The 23888-nt window shown below is 43.9% G+C and overlaps 1 protein-coding gene across 6 annotated transcripts in view; it reads left to right on the forward strand.

Moving 5' to 3' along the window:
- mtss1 (MTSS I-BAR domain containing 1) overlaps positions 1-23888 on the forward strand; it is a 280139-nt gene that overhangs the window by 15399 nt on the left and 240852 nt on the right. For 3 of the 6 annotated variants that reach the window (XM_072556077.1, XM_072556073.1, XM_072556078.1), the window contains exons 2-6: positions 10351-10539; positions 15812-15936; positions 17400-17553; positions 19620-19756; positions 21484-21675. In XM_072556077.1, coding sequence (XP_072412178.1) covers positions 17484-17553; positions 19620-19756; positions 21484-21675 — 399 coding nt within the window. In that variant the 5' untranslated portion in view covers positions 10351-10539; positions 15812-15936; positions 17400-17483. The remainder of the gene's footprint in view (positions 1-10350; positions 10540-15811; positions 15937-17399; positions 17554-19619; positions 19757-21483; positions 21676-23888) is intronic. The other 3 variants (XM_072556075.1, XM_072556076.1, XM_072556074.1) reach the window with 3 other exon arrangements.

Consider the following 23888-nt stretch of genomic DNA (forward strand, 5'->3'; position numbering starts at 1 on the left):
TTGCAAGGGAGTTCTAGGATTTTGATCTAGTGACTGAAGGACCAAGGAACAATTGTCAGGTCAGAGTGGTTCCTGCCTGAATGATCCATCCACTCTTATTTCAGGTGTTTTGTTTTGCACAGTTTGGCACAACTCGTTTGTGTCGCAACCAGGATGGCAGGAGTACACCATCTCACTCTCTCTCTAGTCCCACTGTTGATCTTTGCAGAACAAAACTTACACACACACACACACACACACACACACACACACAGGGCAAAGGAGGGTGAAATATTCTTTCAGTCGAGATTCATAGAGCGTAGAGCAGTACAGCACAGTACAGGCCCTTCGGCCCACAATGTTGTGCTGAGCATTTATCTTAATCTAAGACCAACCAAACCCACACACCCCTCAATTTACTGCCGTCCATGTACTTGTTGAGCAGTCGCTTAAATGTCCCTAATGTCTCTGACTCTACCACCACTGCTGGTAGTGCATTTCACACACCCACCCCACTCTGCGTAAAGAACCTACCTCTAACATCTCCCCTATACCTTCCTCCAATCGCCTTAAAATTATGGCCCCTCAAGCCATTTCTGCCCTGGGAAAACGTTTCTGCCTATCTGCTCTATCTATGCCTGTCATTAGCTGGGACACCTCTAGTAAGTCGCCTCTCTTCCTTATCTCCAATGTGAAAAGGCTTAGCTCACTCAATCTCTCTTCATAAAACAAGCTCTCCAATCCAGGCAGCATCCTGGTAAATCTCCTCTGCACCCTCTCTAAAGCATCTCCCATTTTTCCTATAATGAGGTGACCAGAATTAGACACAATATTCCAAGTGTAGTCTAACCAGGGTTTTATAGAGCTGCAGCAAAACCTTGTGGCTCTTAAACTCAATCCCCCCATTAATGAAAGCCAAAACACCATACGCCTTCTTAACAACCCTATCAACTTGGGTGGTAACTTTGAGGGATCTATGTATGTGGAACCCAAGATCCCTCTATTCTTCCATACTACCAAGAACATAGACAATAGGTGCAGGAGTAGGCCATTCTGCCCTTTGAGCCTGCACCACCATTCAATATGATCATGGCTGATCATCCTTAATCAGTAAGGTAAAAACAATGACTGCAGATGCTGGAAACCAGATTCTGGATTAGTGGTGCTGGAAGAGCACAGCAGTTCAGGCAGCATCCAAGGAGCTTCGAAATCGACATTTCGGGCAAAAGCCCTTCATCAGGAATTCCTGATGAAAGGCTTTTGCCCGAAACGTCAATTTCGAAGCTCCTTGGATGCTGCCTGAACTGCTGTGCTCTTCCAGCACCACTAATCGAGAATTATCCTGTTCCTGCCTTGTCTTGTCTTTAACCCTGTATTCAGCATTCAAATTCGATCTTCCAAAATTAATCACTCGCATTTATCCAGGATGAACTTAATCTGCCACTTCTCAGTCCAGTGCTGTATCCTGTCAATATCTTGTAGCCTGCAACAGCCCTCGACGCTATCAACAAGACCATCAACCTTTATGTCGTCAGCAAACTTACTAACTCACCCTTACACTACTTCATCCAAGTCATTTATAAAAACTACAAAGAGCAGAGGCCCAAGTACCGATCTCTACGGGACATCACTGGTCACTGACCTCCAGGTGGAACACTTTCCATCCACTACCACTCACTGTCTTCTTTTGGCCAGTCAATTCTGTGTCAAGACAGCCACATTTCTCAGTATCCTATACTTCCTAACTTTCTGAATGAGCCGATCGTAGGGAATCTTATCAAATGCCTTACTAAAATCCATATACACCACATCCACTGTTCGCCCTTTGTCAACTTGTCTCGTCACATCCTCAAAGAATTCAAGAAGGCTTGCGAGGCATGACTCCCCTGTGGAGAGTGAGGATACAAAGATCATCGCCACAGGTGCAGCAATCTCATTCCTCACTTCCCATAGTAACCTTTGAAATGTCTGGTCCGACTCTGGGGACTTGTCTATCTTGATGCTTCCCAGAATTTCCAGCACATCCACTTTCTTAATATCAACTGTTCAAGACTATTAACCTGGTCCACTGTGTTCTCACTATCAACAAGGTCCCTCTCTCTAGTGAACACTACAGCAAAAAACTCATTTAAGGCATCCCCTACCTCTCCAGGCACAAGTTCCCTTCGCTAACTCTGATTGGCTCTACCCTCTCTCTGATCATTCTCTTATTCCTCACGTATGTGTAGAACGCCTTTGGGTTTTCCCTAATCCTTCCCACGAAGGCTTTTCTGTGTCTCCTCCTAGCTCACCTCAGGCAAATTTTGAGTTCTTTCTTAGCTACCCGGTAATCCTCTAAAGCTGTCTAAAGATTTACTTGGAAGAAATTTGAGCAGTATATCAGTGAGAAGCAATGTATAGATTAGATTAGATTAGATTACTTACAATGTGGAAACAGGCCCTTCGGCCCAACAAGTCCACACCGCCCCGCCGAAGTGTAACCCACCCATACCCCTACATCTACATCTACTCCTTACCTAACACTACGGGCAATTTAGCATGGCCAATTCACCTGACCTGCACATCTTTGGACTGTGGGAGGAAACCGGAGCACCCGGAGGAAACCCACGCAGACACGGGGAGAATGTGCAAACTCCACACAGAGAGTCGCCTGAGGCGGGAATTGAACCCGGGTCTCTGGCGCTGTGAGGCAGCAGTGCTAACCACTGTGCCACCGTGCCGCCCAGTATAGTGGAGATGTAGATAATTTTTAATCTACTTGTTCAGAGATATTATTGCACATCTGTGGAGCAGGCACGACATGAACCCAAGGCTCCTAGCCAAGAGGTCAGGACACTATCACTGCACCACAAGAGCTCTTGCAGTGCAGCTGTATCCCAGTTGGCAGCAGTACCCAGAGGAGCTAAATGCCAGTGAGAAGCTGTGCCCAGTGAAGCCATGAGAACTGACCAAGGGAGTTTATTCCAACCTGGCTATGAAGGAGTTGTGGGGTAGCTTAGTGGTTAGCAATGCTGCCTCACAGCGCCAGGGACACATGTCCCTGCGTGGGTTTCCTCCGGGTGCTCCAGTTTCCCCCCCACAGTCCAAAGATGTGCAGTATAGGTGAATTGGCCATGCTTAATTGCCAATGGTGTTCAGGGATGTATTGGATAGGTGTATTAGTCAGGGGTAGATATAGAGTAATAGGGTAGGGGAATGTGTCTGGGTGGGTTACTCTTCAGAGGGTCAGTGTGGACCTACAGTCATAGAGATGTACAGCATGGAAACTTGTTGGGCCTAATGGCCTGTTTCCATACTGTAGGGATTTTATAAATCAGCCTTTGATCCATTGCATACATTCCTGTGTCTGGGTCGAGTTCCAGGTACTGATCCTGCTGCAGACAGTTCAAGAGACTGGCGTGGGATACTCCACCTGGTATTCAGTTCGGCTGGTTTGAGAATCTCCCTGCCCTTTCTCTATTAGACTAACTCTCTCTTTTGCGTAGAAGGAAGCTATATCTTCAGATTGTGACCAGGTTGTTAATCAGCTGAGAATTGAGCCCATCTGCAACAACAACTAGGTGACTGCAGCTGACATTAATCTGTTAAACCTGATGGGGTGAAGCTGACATTGAGATTGAAGGTTAAATACTGTTAATCAGGACACTTTACATACATGGAAAATTCCAGAATGCTGAAAGAATCTTGTTTTGCAGGTAGGGCATGCGGAGGCAGGTCAGAGTTAATGAGAGAAGTGTATTTGAGTATAGGTTTTGTTATCTAATCTGAGCAGCTGTGATAAGCTTACAATGTGATGTTCAATAGGAGAACAGTGACAACCAATGCCTTTCAATAGCTGGCAAAGTAATGCAAGGTGGGAGTGGCAATGAGACTGGGGTTGGGATGCCAACATTTTAACCCCTTCCCTGAGCCTCTGATTGATGGGAGTTTAAATACACCTGATGATAGCCATTTGTGATTTTGAGGATTCTGTGAATGTACAGCTTTGGGTAAAGTTCTTGATGCTGAGGAATATTAATCTCCTTCCTATTTATGTAAAATGTGATCCTCCAGAGTCAGAGACTTTGTCACTCCTTCAACTACAAACCAAACCTGTTCCTGGGTGGTTCTATTATTTTTGTCTTTGTATTGTAGAGTGCAGTTACCAGTTTAATACTCTTTGGAGGCTGACTGGGTAAGTAGTGAATTGGCTCCGCTAGTTTAATAATCCAGAGAAATGAGAGTTTAAATCCCACTGGGTAAATTTGAGATTTTAAATTCAGTCAAATGATTATTTGAAAATAAAATGCAGGTATGATAGTTACTACGGGTGGAATTTTATCCAGGACTGGGTGATACGGGCTATGGTGGGATTTGTGGTAGAATTAGATGAGAAGTCTAGCAAGGTCCATCTTGATATTGGATGTTGTGGCCATTAAGGAGACTTAGAAATCCCAGGGGCAGGAATGGTTGTTGGATGTTCTGGGGTTTAGATGTTTCAAAAGTAATAGTGAGGGAGGTAAAAGAGATGGGGGAGTGGCATTGCTAATCAGGGATAGTATCACAGCTGAAGAAAAGGAGGTTGTTGAGGAGGATCTGTCTACAGAGTTAATATGGATGGAAGTCAGAAGTGGGAAAGGAGTATCACTTTATTGGGAGTTTTCTATAGACACCCCAATAGCAATAAAGACATGGAGGAGCAAATTGGGAGGCAGAATTTAGGTGTAGAAATAACCGGGTTGTTGTCATGGGTGACATCAACTTCCCTAATATTGGTGGGAACTTCCTTAGTATGAATAGTTTGGATGGAATAGATTTTGTCAGGTGTGTCCAGGAAGGATTCCTGACTTAATATGTAAATAAGCTGACCAAAGGGAGGCCATATTGTATTTGGTGCTTGGCAATGAGCCAGATAAGGTGTCAGGTCGCTCAGTGGGAGATCATTCTGGTGACCACATGACCTTCACTACAGTCATAGAGAGGGATAGGAGCAGATGGCGTGGGAAAGTATTTAATTGGGAGAGGGGCAATTACAATGCTCTTAGGCAGGAACTGTGGAGCATAAATTGAGAACATATTCTCAGGTAAATGCATGATAGAAATGTGGAGATTATTTAGGGAGCATTTGCTGTTAGTGCTGGATAGGTTGTCCAACTGAGGCAAAGAAGGGATGGTAGGGTGAAGGAACCTTGGATGAAAAGAGACATCGAATATCTTATCAAGAGGAAAAAGGAAGCTTACTTAATGTTGTGGAAGCAAGGATCAGACAGGGCTCTTTAGAGTTATAAGGCTCCAGGAAGAAAATGAAGAATGGACTTAGGAGAGTGAGAAGAGGCATGAAAAAGCCTTGGTGGGTAGGCTGAAGGAAAATTCTAAAGATGTGAGGAACGTGAGGATGGCCAGAGTGATGGTTGGGCTGATCAGAAATAGTGGAGGGAAGTTGTGCCTGGAGTTGGAGGAGGTAGGGGGATGTCCTTAATGAATACTTTGTTTTAATATTCACTCGTGAGAGGGACCTTGTTGTTTGTGAGGACAGTGTGAAACAGGCTGATATGCTCAAACAGGTTGATGTTAAGAAGGAGGATGTGCTGAAAATGTTGAAAAACATGAGGATAGATAAGTCCCCTGAGCCAGATGGGATATACCCAAGGTTGATCCAGGAAGCGAGGGAAGAGATTACTGTGCCTTTGCAATGATCTTTGTGTCCTCACTGTTCACTGGAGTAATACCAGATGATTGGAAGGTGGAAAATGTTATTCCCTTGCTCAAGAAAAGGAATAGGAATAACCCTGGGAATTAGACCAGTCTTGCATTGGTGGTGGACAAAATATTGGAGAGAATTCTGAGAAACAGGATTTATGATTATTTGGAAAAGCTTAGAAATAATCAGCATAGCGTTGTGAGGGGCCAGTCATGTCGAAGAATTATTGAATTCTTTGAGGATGTGACAAAACACATTGATGAAGGTCGAGCAGTGGATGTGGTGTACATTGATTTTAGCAAGGCTTTTGATAAGGTTCTTTATGGTAGGCTAATTCAGAAAGTAAGGAGACGTGGGTTACAGGGAAATCTGGTGGTCTGGATACAGAATTGGCTGGTCCATAGACAGAGGGTAGTGGTAGATTAGATTAGATTACTTACAATGTGGAAACAGGCCCTTCGGCCCAACAAGTCCATACCGACCCGCCGAAGCGCAACCCACCCAGACCCATTCCCCCACATTTACCTCTTCACCTAACACTACGGGCAATTTACCATGGCCAGTTCACCTAACCTGCACATTTTTGGATTGTGGGAGGAAACCGGAGCACCCGGAGGAAACCCACGCAGACACAGGGAGAATGTGCAAACTCCACACACACAGTCGCCAGAGGCAGGAATTGAACCCAGGTCTCTGGCGCTGTGAGGCAGCAGTGCTAACCACTGTGCCACCGTGCCACCCACAAAATTCAATCCCCCTGCTAATGAAAGCCAACATACCATGGAAAGTGTTTAGCCTGGAGTTCGGTGACCAGTGGTGTTCCGCAGGGATTGGTTCTGGGACCTCTACTGTTTGTGATTTTTTTTAAAAATAAATGACCTGGATGAGGAAGTGGGAGGGTGTGTTAGTAAGTTTGCCAATGACGTGAAGGTTGGTGGAGTTGTGGATAATGTTGAGGACTGTTGTAGGTTGCAACAGGACATTGACAGGATGCACAGCTGGGCTGAGAAGCGGCAGATGAGTTCAACCTGGAAAAGTGTGAAGTGATTCATTTTGGGAAGTCAAATTTGAATGCAGACTACAGGGTTAAAGTCAGGATTCTTGGCAGTGTGGAAGAACAAAAGGATTTTGGACTCCATGTCTATAGACCCCCAAAGTTGCCACTCAAGTTGATAGGGTTGTTAAGAAGGTGTATGGTATGTTGGCTTTCATTAGCAGGGGGATTGGATTTAAGAACCACGAGGTTATGCTGCAGCTCTATAGAGTCCTGGTTACACCACACCTGGAATATTGTGCTCAGTTTTGCTCCCCTCATTATAGGAAGGATGTGGAAGCTCTAGAGACGGTGCAGAGGAGATTTACCAGGATGCTGCCTGGACTGGAGGGCATGACTTATGAAGAAAGTTTGAAGGAGCTAGGACTTTTCTCATCGAAGCGAAGGAGAATGAGCGGTGACTTGATAGAGGTGTACAAGATGATGAGAGGCATAGATAGAGTCAACAGACAGAGACTTTTTCCCAGGGTGGAAATGATTATCATGAGGGGACATAATTTTAAAGTGATTGGAAGAAGATTTAGGGGAGATGTCAGTGGTAGGTTCTTTACACAGAGTGGTATGTGTGTGGAATGCACTGGCGGCAGTGGTAGTAGAGTCAGATACATTAGGGACATTTAAGCGACTCTTGGATAGGCACATGGATGATAGTAAAATGTAAGGTATGTAAGTTAGTTTGATCTTGGAGTAGGATAAACGACCAACACAATATCGAGGGCCAAAGGGCCTATACTGTGCTAAACTGTTCTTTGTTCTATGTCCACTGCTTGTCATTTATATAAATGATTTGGGTGCGAATGTAGGAGGTATGGCTAGTAGGTTTGCAGATGATACCAATATTGATGGTGTAGTGGGCAGCCAAGAAGGTTACCTCAAAGTACAGTCTGTTCTGATATAACACGATAGCTGTGTCCTCATGCAATCTCATGTTATAAGAAATTCGTGCAATAGCCACACCATTTAAACAAATGGGGCCAGAATCATGTTATAGCCAAGGTGGTGTTCTACAAATAACTGTCTAAATTCTTCACTCGCATTAAAGCCGATCATGCTGAAGAAACACACGTTATAGCAGAGCCGACTGCACAATGGGACCTTGATCAGACGGGCTGAGGAGTGGCAGATGGAGTTTAATTTAGATAAATGTAAGGTGCTACATTTTGGAAAGGCAAATCAGGACAGGGCATATACACTTAATGGTAAGGTCCTGGACTGTAATGCCGAACAAAACACCTTTACATGCAGGTTCATAGCTCCTTGAAAGTGGACTCGCAGGTTGACAGGATCAGGAAGAAGGCATTTGGTATGCTTGCCTTTATTGGTCAGTGCATTGGGTATATGAGTTGGGAGGTCATGCAGCTCCACGTTTGGAATACTGCATTCAATTCTGGTCTCCCAACTATAGGAAGGATGTTGTGAAACTTGAAAGAGTTCAGAAAAGACTTACAAGGATATTGCCAGAGTTGGAGGGTTTGAGCCATTGGGAGAGGCTGCATAGGCTGGGGCTGTTTTCCCTGGAGCATTGGTGGCTGAAGGGTGACCTTTACAGAGGGTTTATAAAATCAAGAGGGACATGGATAGGGTGAACAGCCAAGATCTTTTCCCCAGGATAGAGGAGTCCAAAACTGGAGGGCATAGGTTTAAGTTGAGAGGGGAAAGATTTAAAATGGACCTAAGGAGCAGCTTTTTCACACAGAGGTCTATGCATATTTGGAATGAGCTGCCAGAGAATGAGGTGGAGGCTGGTATAATTACAGTGTTTAAAAGGCATCTGGATGGGATAGTAGGAAGGGTTTAGAGGGATATGGGCCAACTTAGGATATCTGGACAGCATGGATGAGTTGGACTGAAGGGTCTGTTTCCAAACTGTATATCTCTATATCCACTGGCTCTCCTTTGTCTAATTTGCTTGTTACCTCCTCAAAGAATTCTAACAGATTTACCAGGCAGGACCGGCTCTTGGCTTCGTCAGCCCTATTTTATCATGCACTTGCAAGTACTCTGCAATTTCATCCTTAATAATGGACTCTTAAAATCTTAGCAATGACTGAGGTCAGGCTAACTGGCCTATAGTTTCCTGTCTTCTGCCTCCCTTCTTTCTTAAACAAAGGGGGTATTACATTGGCCATTAGTCCTCTTGGACAATCCTGACTCCAGTAATTCCTGAAAGATCACCAATGCCTCCACAATCTCGGGTATCTCCTTCAGATCTCTAGGGTGTAGTCCATCTGATGCATGTGATTTATCCACCTTCAGACCTTTTAGTTTCCCCAGTACCTTGTCCTTCGTGACGGCCACTACACTGACCTCTGTCCTGATTCTCTTGAAGTCCTGGTATGCTGCTGGTGTCTACCATTGTGAACATGGATGCCAAGTATCTCTTCAGCTCCTCTGCCATTTCTTTGTTCCCCATTACTACTTCTGCAGCCTCATTTTTGAGTGGTCCATTGTCCACTCTTGCCTCTCTCTTAGCTTTTTAGATATCTTATAAAAGATGATTGCAATAGTTTTTTTTATTACTAACTAGCTTACTCTCATATTTCATCTTCTCCCCTTTTTTTTTAGTTGTGCTCTGCTTGTTCTTAAAGGTTTCCCAATCCTTTAGCTTCCCATTAATCTTCACCTTATAGTATGTTTTTTCTTTTGCTTTTATGCTGTCCCTGTCCCTTGTCAGCCATGGTTGCCTCATCCTTCCCTTAGTATGCTTTTTTAAAAATCATTTTGTGGGATGTGGGTGTTGTTGGCTGGCCAGCATTTATTACCCATCACTTGTTGCCCTTGAGAAGGGGGTGGTGAGCTGCCACTTTGAATCGCTGCAGTCTATCTGCTGTAGATTGCCCCACAATGCCACTATGGAGGGAATTCTAGGATTTTTGACCCAGTGAAAGTGAAGGAGCAGCAATGTATTTCCAACTTGAAGCTGTTGATGTTCCCATGTGTCTGCTGCCCTTGTCCTTCTGGATGGGAGTGGTCGTGGGTTTGGAAGGTGCTGTCTGAGGATCTGAAATGGGCAATAATACTGACCAAGCCAGTGACATCCTCATCCTGTGAATGAATGAAAGAAAACCCTGTGCCAATTTGCTTGTGGTTTAGCTAGTAATTCTTTTTTGGTTCTGCTATTTAATGTAGCCCCAGCTGCTCATATTCTCTCAGCAGAACCTTTTTTCTCTTGCTACCAATATGGTTGGTACCTACATGGACTATTATAGTGATTTTTTTTTAATGGGGTCATCCAGGTGGTCCTCATAGAATGAGTTCCTTGATTGGGGCTGCTAATCTGGTCCAATCAGGGAGCCCTGTCTGACATATAGGGGGGGATAAAAAGAGGGAAAAAGAAACCGGAGTGTCAGGCATTCTGTTCACTGAGAGTTGAATTAGTGTCAAGGACTGTTCACATGTAAATAAAGAATGACTTGGTGACAGGACACCACCCTCTGTGGAGTTATTTGAACCACAACAACTGGATCTTTCTCCTCCCACTCAATGTTCCTCTGCAGCCCACATGCGATATCCTGAACCCAGGCAGCAGGCAGGTAACACAACATTTGGGGCTCTCTATTTTGGCCACAGAACAGTGCCTATTCCCCTGACTATACTCTCCCTGATTGCAACTATATTTCTCTTTTCTCCCACCCAGACTTCAACCACAATGCCATAAACAAACACATAGATCTAGATACCATCTATCAACCCCTCAGAAAACGAACAGGAAATGACATCACCACAAACCCCAGGAACCCCATCCTGGAGAAAGATATAAATAGAAAGCAGGAGACAACAGCTTCGCTTCACTTGGAGGTCGCCACTGATGATGTTACCTAGCCAGGTAATGAAACGTCTGGATATCAAACCTACAGCTCAGCGAGCAAACCCACACCCTAAACCTCAACCTGAGCTACAAACCTTCACAAACCTTGTATGGTTTGTCTGGTTAGCATGCAAAACAAAACATTTCACTGTATCTTGGTACATGTGACAATAATAAATCAAATTCTAAAAAGTCAAATCCTAGGGGTCATCATGGACCAAAAAAACTGAACTGTACCAGCCATTTAAATACAGTAGCTACAAGAGCAGGTCAGGGGCTCAGAATCCTGCAGAACGTAACTCGCCTCCTGACTCCCCAAACCTATCCACCATCTACAAGACACAAATCAAGAGGGTGATAGAATACTCTCCACGTGCCTGGATAGGTGTAACTCCAACAACACTCAAGAAGCTTGATGCCATCTAGGACAAAACAGCCCAACTGATTGACACCACATCCACTCCCTCCATCGCCAACACTCAATAACAGTAGTGTGTACCGTCTACAAGATGCACTGCAGATATTCACCAAAGATCCTTCCAAACCCACAGCTATTTCCATCTAGAAGGAGAAAGCAGCAGGTATATGGGACACTGCTACCTGCAAGTTCCCCTCCAAGCCACTCCCCATCCTGACTTGGAATGAAGAACAGCACAGAACAGGAACAGCCCTTCGGCCCTCCAAACCTGCACTGACACATTTTGCCCTTCCATACTAAAACTATCTTCATTTACAGGATCCATATCTCTCTATTCCCTTCCTATTTATGTATCCGTCCAGGTGTTTCTTGAATGCTGCTATTGTGTCTGCTCCCACTACCACCTCTGGCAGTGCGTTCCAGGGAATCACCACCCTTTGTATGAAAAACTTGCCTTGCACATCTCTTTTAAATTCCCCAACATCGCACCTTAAACCTGTGTCCCTAGTAATTGACCCCTTCACCCTGGAAAAAAAGCCTTGTATTTTCCACTCTATCCATGCTGTTCACAAACTTATAAACTTGTATCAGGAAATATATTGTCACCAGATCAAAATTTGGGAACTCCCTCCCTAACAACATTGTAGTCCTATACCAAGTGACTGCAGTAGTTCAAGAAAGCAACTGCTCACCACTTTCTGAAGAGCAACGAGGGACAGTCACTAACTGCTGGCTCAGATGGTGAGGCCCACATCCCATGAATAAATTAGAAAAGCCCTTTCAGAATTCTCAACACTTTAATGAGATTCCTTCACATTCTTCTAAATTCAGTGAATACAAGGGCAGTCCACTCGATGTCTCCCCATGGGACAGTCTGCCATCCCAGGACTCAGTCTGGTGAACCTTCACTGTACTTCCTGTATGACAAGTATATTTATTAGGTTAGGAGACCAAAACTGTACACAATATTCAAGGTGTGTCTCACCAAAGTCCTGTACAGCTGCAGCATGACTTCCTTACTCCTGAACCCATCAAGGCCAACATGCCATTTGTCTTTCTAACGACTTTATGTTTGCTCTCCGTTTGTTTTCAGTGACTGGTGTACAAGGACTTCCAGTCCCATTGCACATCAAACTTTCCTAAACAATCATCATTTTATAAAGCCTGCCTTTCTGGAAGTTGTCAGCAAGCTTGGAAATGTTACACTTGATTCTCTTGTCAATATTATTGATATATTGTGGATAGCTGGGGCCACACTGAGCTCTGTAGTACTGTGCTTTTCATTGTTTTCCACTCCAAAAATGACCTCCTTATTTCTACTCTCTTCGAAATGCCAATATATTGCCACCTAATCCTCGGTACTTTGACTGTAGAATCATACAGTGTGGAAGCAGGTAATTTGGTCCACCAAGCCCACACCAATTCTCCAAAGAGCATCCCACTCACATCCAACCTTTTATCCTATCCCTATAACCCTGCATTTCCCATGGCTAATCCACCTAACCTATATATCTCTGGTCAGCTCCACGCCCCCCAACAACCCACCCTCCCATCCTGGCACCCTCCCCTGCCACCGCAGGAATTGCAAAACCTGTGCCCACACCTCCTCCCTCACCTCCATCCAAGGCCCCAAAGGAGCCTTCCACATCCATCAAAGTTTCACCTGCACATCCACCAATGTCATTTATTGTATCCGTTGCTCCCGATGCGGTCTCCTGTACATTGGGGAGACTGGATGCCTCCTCGCAGAGCTCTCAGGGAACATCTCCGGGACACCTGAACCAATCAATCCCACTGCCCCGTGGCCCAACGTTTTAACTCCCCCTCCCACTCAGCCGAGGACATGCAGGTCCTGGGCCACCTCCACAGCCGCTCCTTCACCACCCGATGCCTGGAGGAAGAACGCCTCACTTTCCACCTCGGAACACTTCAACCCCAGGGCATCAATGTAGACTTAACTTTACTGCGAACCCTCTTGCAAGGATGCCTACCTTGAAGAAGTTCTCCTTCTCTTTCCAAAAGAATCTTAGTGAGTCTGTCTCTCACTGCAACCCCCAGGTCATCTCCTCTGCAACCCCAGGGTATCAATGTGGACTTCACCAGTTTCCTCATTTCACCTCCCACCTTTCTGCCCCCCACGTTACCCCAGTTCCAACCTTCCAGCTCAGCACTGTTCTCATGACCTGTCCTACCTGCCAATCTCCCTTCCCACCTATCTGCTCCACCCTCCCATCTGACCTATCACCTCCATCCCCACCCCCACCCCCATTCACCTATTGTACTCTTTGCTACCTTCTCCCCACCCCACCCCCACTTATCTCTCCACCCTGGAGGCTCCCTGCCTCTATTCCTGATGAAGGGCTTTTGCCCGAACCGTCGACTTTCCTGCTCCTCGGATGCTGCCTGACTTGTTGTGCTTTTCCAGCACCACTCTGATCTAAACTCTGGTTTTCAGCATCTGCAGTCCTCACTTTTGCCTAGTTTAGCATGGCCAATCCACCGAACCTGCACATTTTGGCTTGTGGGAGAAAATCGCAGCACCCAGAGGAAACTCACATAAACAAGAAGATAACGTGCAAACTCCACACAGATAGTCAACTGAGGGTAGAATCGAACCTGGGTCCCTGGTGCTGTTAGGTAGCAGTGCTAACCACTGTGTCATGAAATGCACCAAAAAGCTTTCTGAAAATCCAAATATATCTCATCTACTGGTTCTCTTCCATCTATTCTGCTAGTTACATTCTCAAAAACCTCCTGGTAGTTTCTAAAATATGATTTTCCTTTCATTAATTCCTGTCGACTTTGTTTAATATTGTTGATATTTTCCAAGTATCTTTTCACTGTTTTCCTCTTCAAAAATGACAGCATTTTCCCTGATGTTAACTAACTGCTCTATTATTCCTGTATTTCTCTTCCTCTCCTTTTAAATAGTGGGGTTACATTTGCCACCTTCCAATCTGCTGTGACTGTTCCAGAATCTTTAGAATTTTGGGAGATGACCCCAATTAATTCCCTGTTGCCATGACCACCTCCTTCAGTTTCCTTGGATATTGACTATCGTGGCCTGGGAATTCAGTCTCATTAATTTCACCAATACATTTTTTAATAATACTAATCTCCTTCGAGTCATCCTTTGAATAGACCCTGTGTTGGAATACTGATCTGTCTTTTCTGGTGTAAACTCTGGAAACATTGAGGATTCTTGTCTTTTTTAAAATTCACTCATGACATATGGGTGTCACTGGCTGAGCCAGCAGCCCTTGAGATGAACTGCCTTCCTGAACCACTGCAGTCCATGTGTTGTAGGTAGATCCACAATGCCCTTAGGGAGGGAATTCCAGAAAGTATACTGATATATCCAATTAGAGAATTGGTCCATCATTACATAATTAAATCGTAAAAAGTGGAGTTGGATTGGGATCAAAAGGGGGATATACACCTGGAGACAGAGGCGGAGGTGTTAAATTAATATTTTTGCATCAGTCCTTAATAAAGAGGGAGATGCTGCCCAGGCCATGGTGACAAACGAGGAAATGCTGTCACTAGAAGGGTTCAATTAATAGACTTTTGGTACTTAAAGTTGACAAGGCACTGGGACCACATGAGTTGCATTCAAGGATTTTGAAGGAAGTGAGGGTGAAAATTACAGGGCCATTGACCATGATCATTCAGTCTCCCCTGGAATCAGGGAGATGCCAGAAGACTGGAGAATTGCAAACGTTACAGCATTGTTCAAGAAACATTGTATGGATAATCCCAGCAATTACAGAGCAGTCAGTTTAACTTCATTGGTGGGAAAGCTTCTAGAAGCTATTATTCAGGATAGAATTAGTAATCACATGGAAAAAGGTGAGTTGGTTACAAAGGGTCAGCATAGATTTTTAAAGGGGGAAACAGGTTTAACTAACTTGCTGAGGCTTTTGAAGAGATAACAGAAGGGCTCAATGAGGGTAAGGCTGTTGGTATAGTATATGTGGACTTCTAGAAGATGCCTGATACAGTGCCACACAACAGACTTGTGAGGAAAGTTATGGGCCATGGTATAATAATGTGCCTAAAAAAATTGGCTGACTGATAGAAACAGAGAGTTATGGTCAATTGATATTTTTTGGGCTGGGGTTCCCAGAGGTCAGTGTAAAAATGGTTGAGGAACAAGAAACTTCAGTGATGAGGATAGAGTGAAAAAATTGAGACAGTTCACATTGGAAAGATCAAGGCTGAGAGAAGGCAGCTAAGAGGAGATCTAATAGAGGTTTTCAAAATCATGAGCATGGTAGACAGGAAGAAATGTTTCCCATTCATGAAAGGAACAAGAGGGCTTACATTTAAAGTGATCATTGAGGTGATCATGTGAGCATTGTTGACATTTTTGTAGCATCTTCTCACACTTTTATGCTATGGTTACTGAAACAGAAACTTTTGACAATGAGAGCTGCTCCTGGTGTAGCCCTAAATACTGTACACACTAGGAAGAGGGAAAGGGTACAAATTACAGCCAATCAGTTGTTGATTCCTGACTGTGTCTACTGTCCGTGTAAGTCATACTATCAGCTTGCAAATTTACAGTGACTTGGAGAACTGATCTTATGGAATGGACAACTCCTGTTGCTTATTCTTATAATCAGCTTGTGTTGTTTACGGCTGAAGCAAAATGGATCGGAGTGAATGATTTCCTGGTACAGGGTACTCTATTCTGTAGCTGTTTGTCAATTCTGCTGCATTGTTCCTGATATCAGGCAAAAGCAGAGTAAATGCAAGAGAAAATATTCCCAAGAGATCTTACCAATTGTGCAAAGATTGGTGATGCGTTTTTTCCGAGTTTTAGTTCCTTGCTCATCTACATTCTTTGCTGTTGAATCTCTCTCTGATTAGATGATTGGGAATTTGGCTTCACGTCTCAACTTCTTCACATGCAAGAACACTCCAAGTTGCTTCATGGAAGCTGAATCAAATAATTGATTTAAAAGTTGAAAGAACAATCGAGCTGAATTGCAGAGGTGAGATTAAAGGAAGGGGTAGAAATGTTTACAGAGTGTGACAGTTAAATAACTGGAGAAACTGAGTGGGTCTGGCAACATCTGTAGAGACAGAAACAGATGTTTGCTGAGCTGGGAATTTGTGTTGCAAACGTTTCGTCCCCTGTCTAGGTGACATCCTCAGTACTTGGGAGCCTCCTGTGAAGCGCTTCTGTGATGTTTCCTCCGGCATTTATAGTGGCCTGTCTCTGCCGCTTCCGGTTGTCAGTTCCAGCTGTCTGCTGCAGTGGTCGGTATATTGGGTCCAGGTCGATGTGTTTGTTGTTAGAATCTGTGGATGAGTGCCATACCTCTAGGAATTCCCTGGCTGTTCTCTGTTTGGCTTGTCCTATAATAGTAGTGTTGTCCCACTACTATGACAAGCAACATGAATTCGACTGGGACAACACTACTATTATAGGGCAAGCCAAACAGAGGACAGCCAGGGAATTCCTCGAGGCATGACACTCATCCACAGATTCTATCAATAAGCACATCGACCTGGACCCAATATACCGACCACTGCAGCGGACAGCTGGAACTGACAACCGGAAGCGGCAGATTCAAACCACTATAAATGCCGGAGGAAACAGCACAGAAGCGCTTCACAGGAGGCTCCCAAGCACTGAGGATGTCACCTAGACAGGGGGCGAAATGTCTGCAACACAAATTCCCAGCTTGACGAACAGAATCACAACAACGAGCACCCGAGCTACAAATCTTCTGCCAAACCTTGGACAGAAACAGAGTTAGCATTTTAAGTCCAGGGAGGCAATTCCTAGCGGTATTATCACTTGACTATTAATCCAGAGGTCCATGTGATTCTCTGCAGTCCCAGGTCCAAATCCCAGTAAAATCTATAGTGGCAATCATGAAGCTGTTGCTAATTGTCTAAAAAACCCATCTGGTTCACAAATATCCTTGTGGGAAGGAAATCTATCATCGACAGTGTTTAATTTTATGGAAGAGTTCATTAGGATTGACCTAAGGAAAATGTTGCCACTTAAAACAGAGACCATAATGAGGGGCCAGAGGTATAGTGTAGTCACAAACGCAAGGTGTTCAATTAATATAGTATTGAAATTTAGACCGTCTCAAATTCACTGGGGGAATTCAGGAGGACCTCCTTTTGCCCCAAGATTTGTGAGAATGTGGAACGTACTCCCTCAGGGAGTGGTTGTGGTAAATAGTTTAGATGTATTTAAGGTGGAGCTGGATAGGCACGTGAGGGAAAAAGCACAAAAAAAAAGACTGAGACAAAAAGGAATGGGAGAAGGTTCATGTGGAGCATAACCACCAACAGAGACTGAATGTGCTGAATGGCCTGGGACATTCCAAGTGAACGGCATCAACAATCAGAATCATTGAAGTGAGCATTGAACTGCCATAGTGCATCATTACGAATACTTATACTGCCTTCCCGTTAACAGATATTTTTTCTTCAGTTTCTCCCTCAGTTTTATATCAAGTAATTTACGATACGTTGCCCCAGGTTTAACCAGAACAGGTCCACCTGTCACTCTGCAGCCATGATGCCCGTTCTAGAAGAGAAGGTGCTTCCCAAGGATGGGTCACTGACTGTCCCTGTCCTTATCGTAGGTACGTTTGTTTTTGTTTGTTGGAGCATTACTCTGAGCATGACAGGCATTGTGATTCCTCACACTGGGTTCCAGATAAAACCACAGCCACCCTGAGTGAGGAGCGTGAGGTAGCTAATGGCTCTGTGCTGAAGGTCAGTTGGCTTTAGCCACTTGGGCTTCACCAGTGTTCCTTGTACACGGTTTGGGACCTTTTAAGCCTTATTTCTTTCGTAACTTGGCTGGAATAATTGAAGGGGGTTCCTTTGCAGAGAGAGAAATGGCCATTACCTTCCCTAACCCCCATCTTAGCCCCACCCTGTCTTCTCACATGGGAAGACAGGTACCTCCACACTGTGGGGAGAGCCTGTTGATTGAGACATAGTGCAGATACGCAGGAATCCGTTCTAGGCCTTAATTTTTCACCATTTGAATGAAGGAACAGATATCTGAGAGTCTAACTTCCTGGAACATATAAAGATTAAATGAGTTAAGAGAAGAAAGACAATGTTGGGAAATGTAGAGCCATTCACTTTTCAGTGAGGTTTTTGCTTCAAATTCATAAACTGTAGAGAAGCAGAGATTTGGGAGTCTGGTTATGTGAATCATTTAACCCTATTTTCTCCTGCTTTTGCACAATTGTCCCTGTTGTCTCTGTCTAATGATCAACCTCTTTCTTGACATCCAGAACTGACTGAATTGCAATTTCCTCCAAGTAAATGTTAAATCATGCAATCCCTACAGTGTGGAAACAGGCCAATTGGGCCAACACTTCCACACTGACCCTCCGAAGAATAACCCACCTAGACTCATTCCCCTACTACTCTACATTTACTCCTGACTAATGCACCTAGCCTGAACACTGTGGGCAATTTAGAATGGCCAACTCACCTAGCCTGTACAACTTTGGTCTGTGAGAGCAAACTAGAGCACCCGAAGGAAACCCATCGAGACACAGGGAGAATGTGCAAGCTCCACACACAGTTGCCCGAGGCTGGAATCGAACCTGGTGCTGTGAGGTAGCAGTGCTAACTACTGAGCCACTGTGTCGCGTGTTTGAAAACTGAAACCACTGTCTTGATACTTGCTACAAACTCCCTGACTATCAACTCCAACCCTCTAATCCTCAAGTATCCACCTGAGATTAAACTATGTTCATAATCTGTGTATCGCATATGACCCTGAGATGAGCTTGTAGCCATGAATCATCACAAAGACAACTTATTTCCCTGTTTGTGCATCATGTTGCTGTTGAACATGCCTGTCCGTGCCTTTGTTCCCTCCGACTCAACTATTCAAACACTCCTGGCTGGCCTTCCATTTTTCATAAATTTGAACAATTCAGAATTTTACTGCCTGTGATCTAACTCCCACCAGGTTGTTGTCAGTTGTTACTCCTGCGTTCAGTGACGTATGTTGTTTTCCGGTTTGGCAACACTTCCAATTTAAAACTCTTGTCCTTCTTTTCAAATGTCAACATTGTCTCACCCCTCCCTACATCTGTAATCTCCTATAACCTTCCAAGATCTCTGCATCCCTCTAATTCTGCCCTTTTGAGTATCTCTGCTTTCTATTGCTCCACTATTGGTAACAGTGTCTGGGCCTGGAATTCTGTCTGTGCATTTCTTCACCTCTCTGTCTCTTACCCTCTTTATGAAATTCCTTAAAACATACCTCTTTGACCAAGCATTAGACATCTCTCCTGATAGTTTCTCATGTGGCTGGGTGTCAATTTTGTTTGATTATGCTCCTGAGAAGCAACTTTGGACATTTTATTTCACAAAGCTTGCTATGTAAATGCAAGTTGTTATTGTATATGGGTGCTAATGGAATGTTGGTAATTATTCACACAAGTATTGAATCTCTTTCCACCTCTAAAGGTGGTGTATGTTGAGCTGCAGTTGAGCTTTGAGATTGCTAATGTTTAGTTGGGAAGGTGTATCATGGAATATGGAGAAAGACAGGGAACTGGATTGAAGAAGAGGCCAGCCATAATCTAATTAAATGGGAAAGCAGGCTCAAGGACTGAATGACTTCCTGTGAATGTACAGACTCAAACTATGCAAATAAATGTTATTTATTCTTCAGGGAATGGTCCCTCTGGGATTTGCTTGTCCTACCTACTGTCTGGGTACAGGCCCTACCTGTCTCCTGCAGTGAGTCACCCAAACCCAATTCTACAGCATAAACTGGAAGAGAACCAACACCTATCAATTGTTGACCAGGTAATGTATACACACCCACTGTCAAAATGCTGAGATAGATACTTAATCCAAACGCTTTCTCAACCGATTTCTTGATGTGAGACCCCTAGCTAAGCCAGTAGGTTATTGATGTGAGCTCCCTAGCTAAACTGGTTGATGTGGTGTATATGGTTTTCAGCAAGGTGTTCAATAAGGTTCCCCACAGTAGGCTATTGTACAAAATGCGGAGGAATGGGATTGTGGGAGACATAGCAGTTTGGATCAGTAATTGGCTCGCTGAAAGAAAACAGAGGGTTGTAGTTGATGGAACATGTTTATCTTGGTGTCTAGTTACTAGCGGTGTACCACAAGGGTCGGTGTTGGGTCCACTGCTGTTCGACATTTTTATAAATGACCTGGATGAGGGCTTAGAAGGGTGGGTTAGTAAATTTGCGGACGACACTAAGGTCGGTGGAGTTGTGGATAGTGACGAAGGATGTAGTAGGTTGCAGAGAGACATAGGATGCAGAGCTGGGCTGAGAGGTGGCAAATGGAGTTTAATGTGGACAAGTGTGAGGTGATTTGGCCAAAGTAATCGGAATGCAAAGTACTGGGCTAATGGTAGGTTTCTTGGGATTGCAGATGAGCAGAGAGATCTCTGTGTCCATGTACACAGATCCCTGAAAGTTGCCACCCAGATTGACAGGGTTGTTAAGAAGGCATACAGTGTTTTGGCCTTTATCAATAGAGGGATTGAGTTCCGGAATCAGGAGGTTATGCTGCAGCTGTACAAAGCTCTGGTACGGCCACACTTGGAGTATTGTGTACAGTTCTGGTCACTGCATTATAAGAAGGATGTGGAAGCTTTGGAAAGGGTGCAGAGGAGATTTACTAGGATGTTGCCTGGTATGGAAGGAATATCTTACGAGGAAAGGCTGAGGGCCTTGAGGCTGTTCTCGTTAGAGAGAAGAAGGTTGAGAGGTGACTTAATAGAGACATACAAGATAATCAGAGGGTTAGATAGGGTGGTCAGGGAGAGCCTTTTTCCAAGTATGGGGACGGCAAACATGAGGGGACACAACTTTAAAGTGAGGGGAGATAGGTATAAGACAGATGTCAGAGGTAGTTCCTTTACTCAGAGAGTAGTAAGGGTATGGAATGCTTTGCCTGCAAAGGTAGTAGATTCGCCAAGTTTAAGTACATTTAAGTCGTCATTGGACAGGCATATGGACGTACCCCATGGAATAGTGTAGGTTTTTGTTGACTGGTCTGCTTTCTCTGGAGAGCTTGTGTGTGATTTACAGACTCCACATGAGAGAGAGGCTGGAGTTTTGTGTTGGATGATATATGTGTGGTTAACTCTCCTGTGACAGACTCAGCCTCAGACCTGGGATAGGTGTCCTGTTTTAGATCCTTGTTTCTCCAGGTCACCAAAGCAGATTTTCCTGTTAGTGAACCTTCTTGTATTGTTAGAGAACTTCTCCATATCAAGTGAAAAAGTGAGCTGGGTGGGTGGGGCTGACCTGTGACCTGTAATCCTTATCCATACCTGCCTTTGTAATGTTGCCAACGAGCTGACCCTGACTCTATCTGAGATGAGCTGCTCACTAAGCCTTTTCTTATTTAAGTGTCATATTGCCTTGGGACAGGGCACTTTTAATCAACACACAAAACCATGTTAATGGTGCTTCTGAACCCTCAGTCACCCTTGCTGTGAAGATTAATAATCTTTGATAAGATTACTAGCACACTGCTTTCACTGCCCTCAGGATCTGGAATATCTCTCTGAAGGGTTAGAAGGACGGTCATCCAATCCAGTGGCTGTGCTCTTTGACACATTGCTGCTGCCTGATGGTGATTATGGGCTGGATCACACTTCCCCACTGTGCTGGAAGCTGGAGTCTTGGCAAGGCATACCTCACCTGGTCTTGGGTACAGGCCCACCTGGAGGGTCCTGGAATGTAAGTGACTGCTGTTTGAATCTCACATGGTTTATTTTCATTATTCATTCTACTCTTGAAAGGTTAACCCAGTAGGATATAGAGGAGGACTAGCCATTCAGCCCCTCAAGTCTGCTCCATCATTCTAGATCTTGGCTAATGAGCTACCTCTATGCCATGTTCCCATGCTATCCCATTTCCCTGCATGTTGTTAGTATCTATAAATTTATCAATCTCTCTTTTAAACTTAGTTAATGACTAACCCTTCACACCCTCTGTAGTAGAGAATCCCAAAGATTCACCAACTCTTGAGTGATGAAATTCCTTCTCATCTCAATCCTAAATAGATTGCCTTTTATTCTAAGACTGTGTCCCTGGCTCCAATTCCCACAACCAGGGAAAACATCTTTCCTGCATCCACTCTGTCTGTCCCTTTAAGAATTTTGTAAGTTTCTATGAGATTACCTCTCATTTTTCTAAACTTCAGAGATTCCAGGCCCAGTCTCCTCCTTCTCTCCTTTTGGGACAGTCCCACTCTCCCAGGAATCATTCAGGTAAATGTCTGCTGCACTCCCTCTGTGGCGATTCCATTCTTCATTAGGCAAGGGACCAGAACTGGACACAGTGCTCTGGGTGCTGTCTAACCAGTGCTCCATATCAGCGCAGCAAAACTTTATTTTACTCCTGTCCTCAGATCCTTTTGTGATAAAATCTAACATATTATTTACCTTCTGAATTGCCTGCTGCTTCTACATGCTAGCTTTCAGTGACTCACAAACAAGGATAACCAGGTCCCTGCAAATATCAACACTTTCCCATTTCTCGCTAGTTTAGAAATACTCTGCTCTACTGTTCCTCCTACCAAAGAGGATAACCTCATTTTTGTACACATTAGAGTCTATCTGCCAGGTTTTGGCCTGGCCCACTCACTCAGCCTGTTTAAATTCCCTTGAAGCCTTTTTGCATCGTCCTCACAACTTGTTATTGTGATCCCAGCTGACATTATTATTTGACAAATAAGATCCCTGACTAAAGTCTGGCATGATAGAGTTTTTTTTTTGGTTTTAGCAACTTGGTCTTTCACTGAAAGCACAAAAACACAATCCAAGTTTAATAATAAAACATGCTTAATATGCAAGAGAAATAAAGATAAACAATTTACGTATGACACAAATTTAAAGATTTTGGAACACAGTATAAAATACACTTGTCTTAATCCCAAGCACTTCTTTACAATACTTCTACCAGAAAGTTATGATTTGGAGATGCCAGTGTTGGACTGAGAAAGAGCTGAGAAAGTCTAAGCTCAGTCATATGAAGATCGAGGAACAGACTATCAGATTCTCAAGACAGGGAATTGAAGTCACAGTTAAACTAAACCTTATAGATCTGAAATAAAAGGGAATTATTTCTGGTATACAAAGTTAAAAATCACACAACACCAGGTTATAGTGCAACATGTTTAATTGGAAGCACTAGCTTTCGGAGCACCGCTGAAGAAGCAACACTCTGAAAGTTAGTGCTTCCAGTTAAACCTGTTGCACTATAACCTGGTGTTGTGTGATTTTTAACTTTGTATACCAGAAAGAATTCCGTTTTATTTCAGATCTGTAAGGTTTAGTTTAACTGTGACTTCAATTCCCTGTCTTGAGAATCTGATGGTCTGTTCCTTGATCTTCATATGACTGAGCTTAGACTTTCTCAGCTTCAATAACTTGTTCAGGTTTGTAACCAAACACTTCAGATCTGGAACTTTTAAACTGAGCTGCTTACAATTTTTATCAGTCCTAAATTACTTCCCTTTCTCAAGGGCAACTGTTTTACACATGCAGTTTCAGCTAAGAGTTTTAGAAACTGCCACAAAGTGAAACCTTAAAATTTTCATGTTATGGGTATTTCCTCATTTGGAAGGGAAAAACAATCAAACTCAGACTGTCTAAACCGAAAGCCTGGTCCACCACTGTTTACCTTGTTCATCTGTAAACTCTGTCCAAATGGAAACAAAGTTCTATTTGCTTCCAAGACCTCTCTCTCTCTCTCTCTCTCTCTCTCTCAGACTGTGTTTTAAAGTATGTCACCCTGGATACAGAAATTCTTACAAGTTAATGATTAAACCCTTTCAGGCACACAGACCAAAACCCAAATGCCTCCAGCTCAGACCTAAACTTTAATATAAATAATATTAAAATATTGATAAATCCCACACCTTACATCACAGCATTCCCACCTCGTTT

Source organism: Chiloscyllium punctatum, chromosome 37, assembly GCF_047496795.1.
Source record: "Chiloscyllium punctatum isolate Juve2018m chromosome 37, sChiPun1.3, whole genome shotgun sequence".
Classification (NCBI taxonomy): domain Eukaryota; kingdom Metazoa; phylum Chordata; class Chondrichthyes; order Orectolobiformes; family Hemiscylliidae; genus Chiloscyllium; species Chiloscyllium punctatum.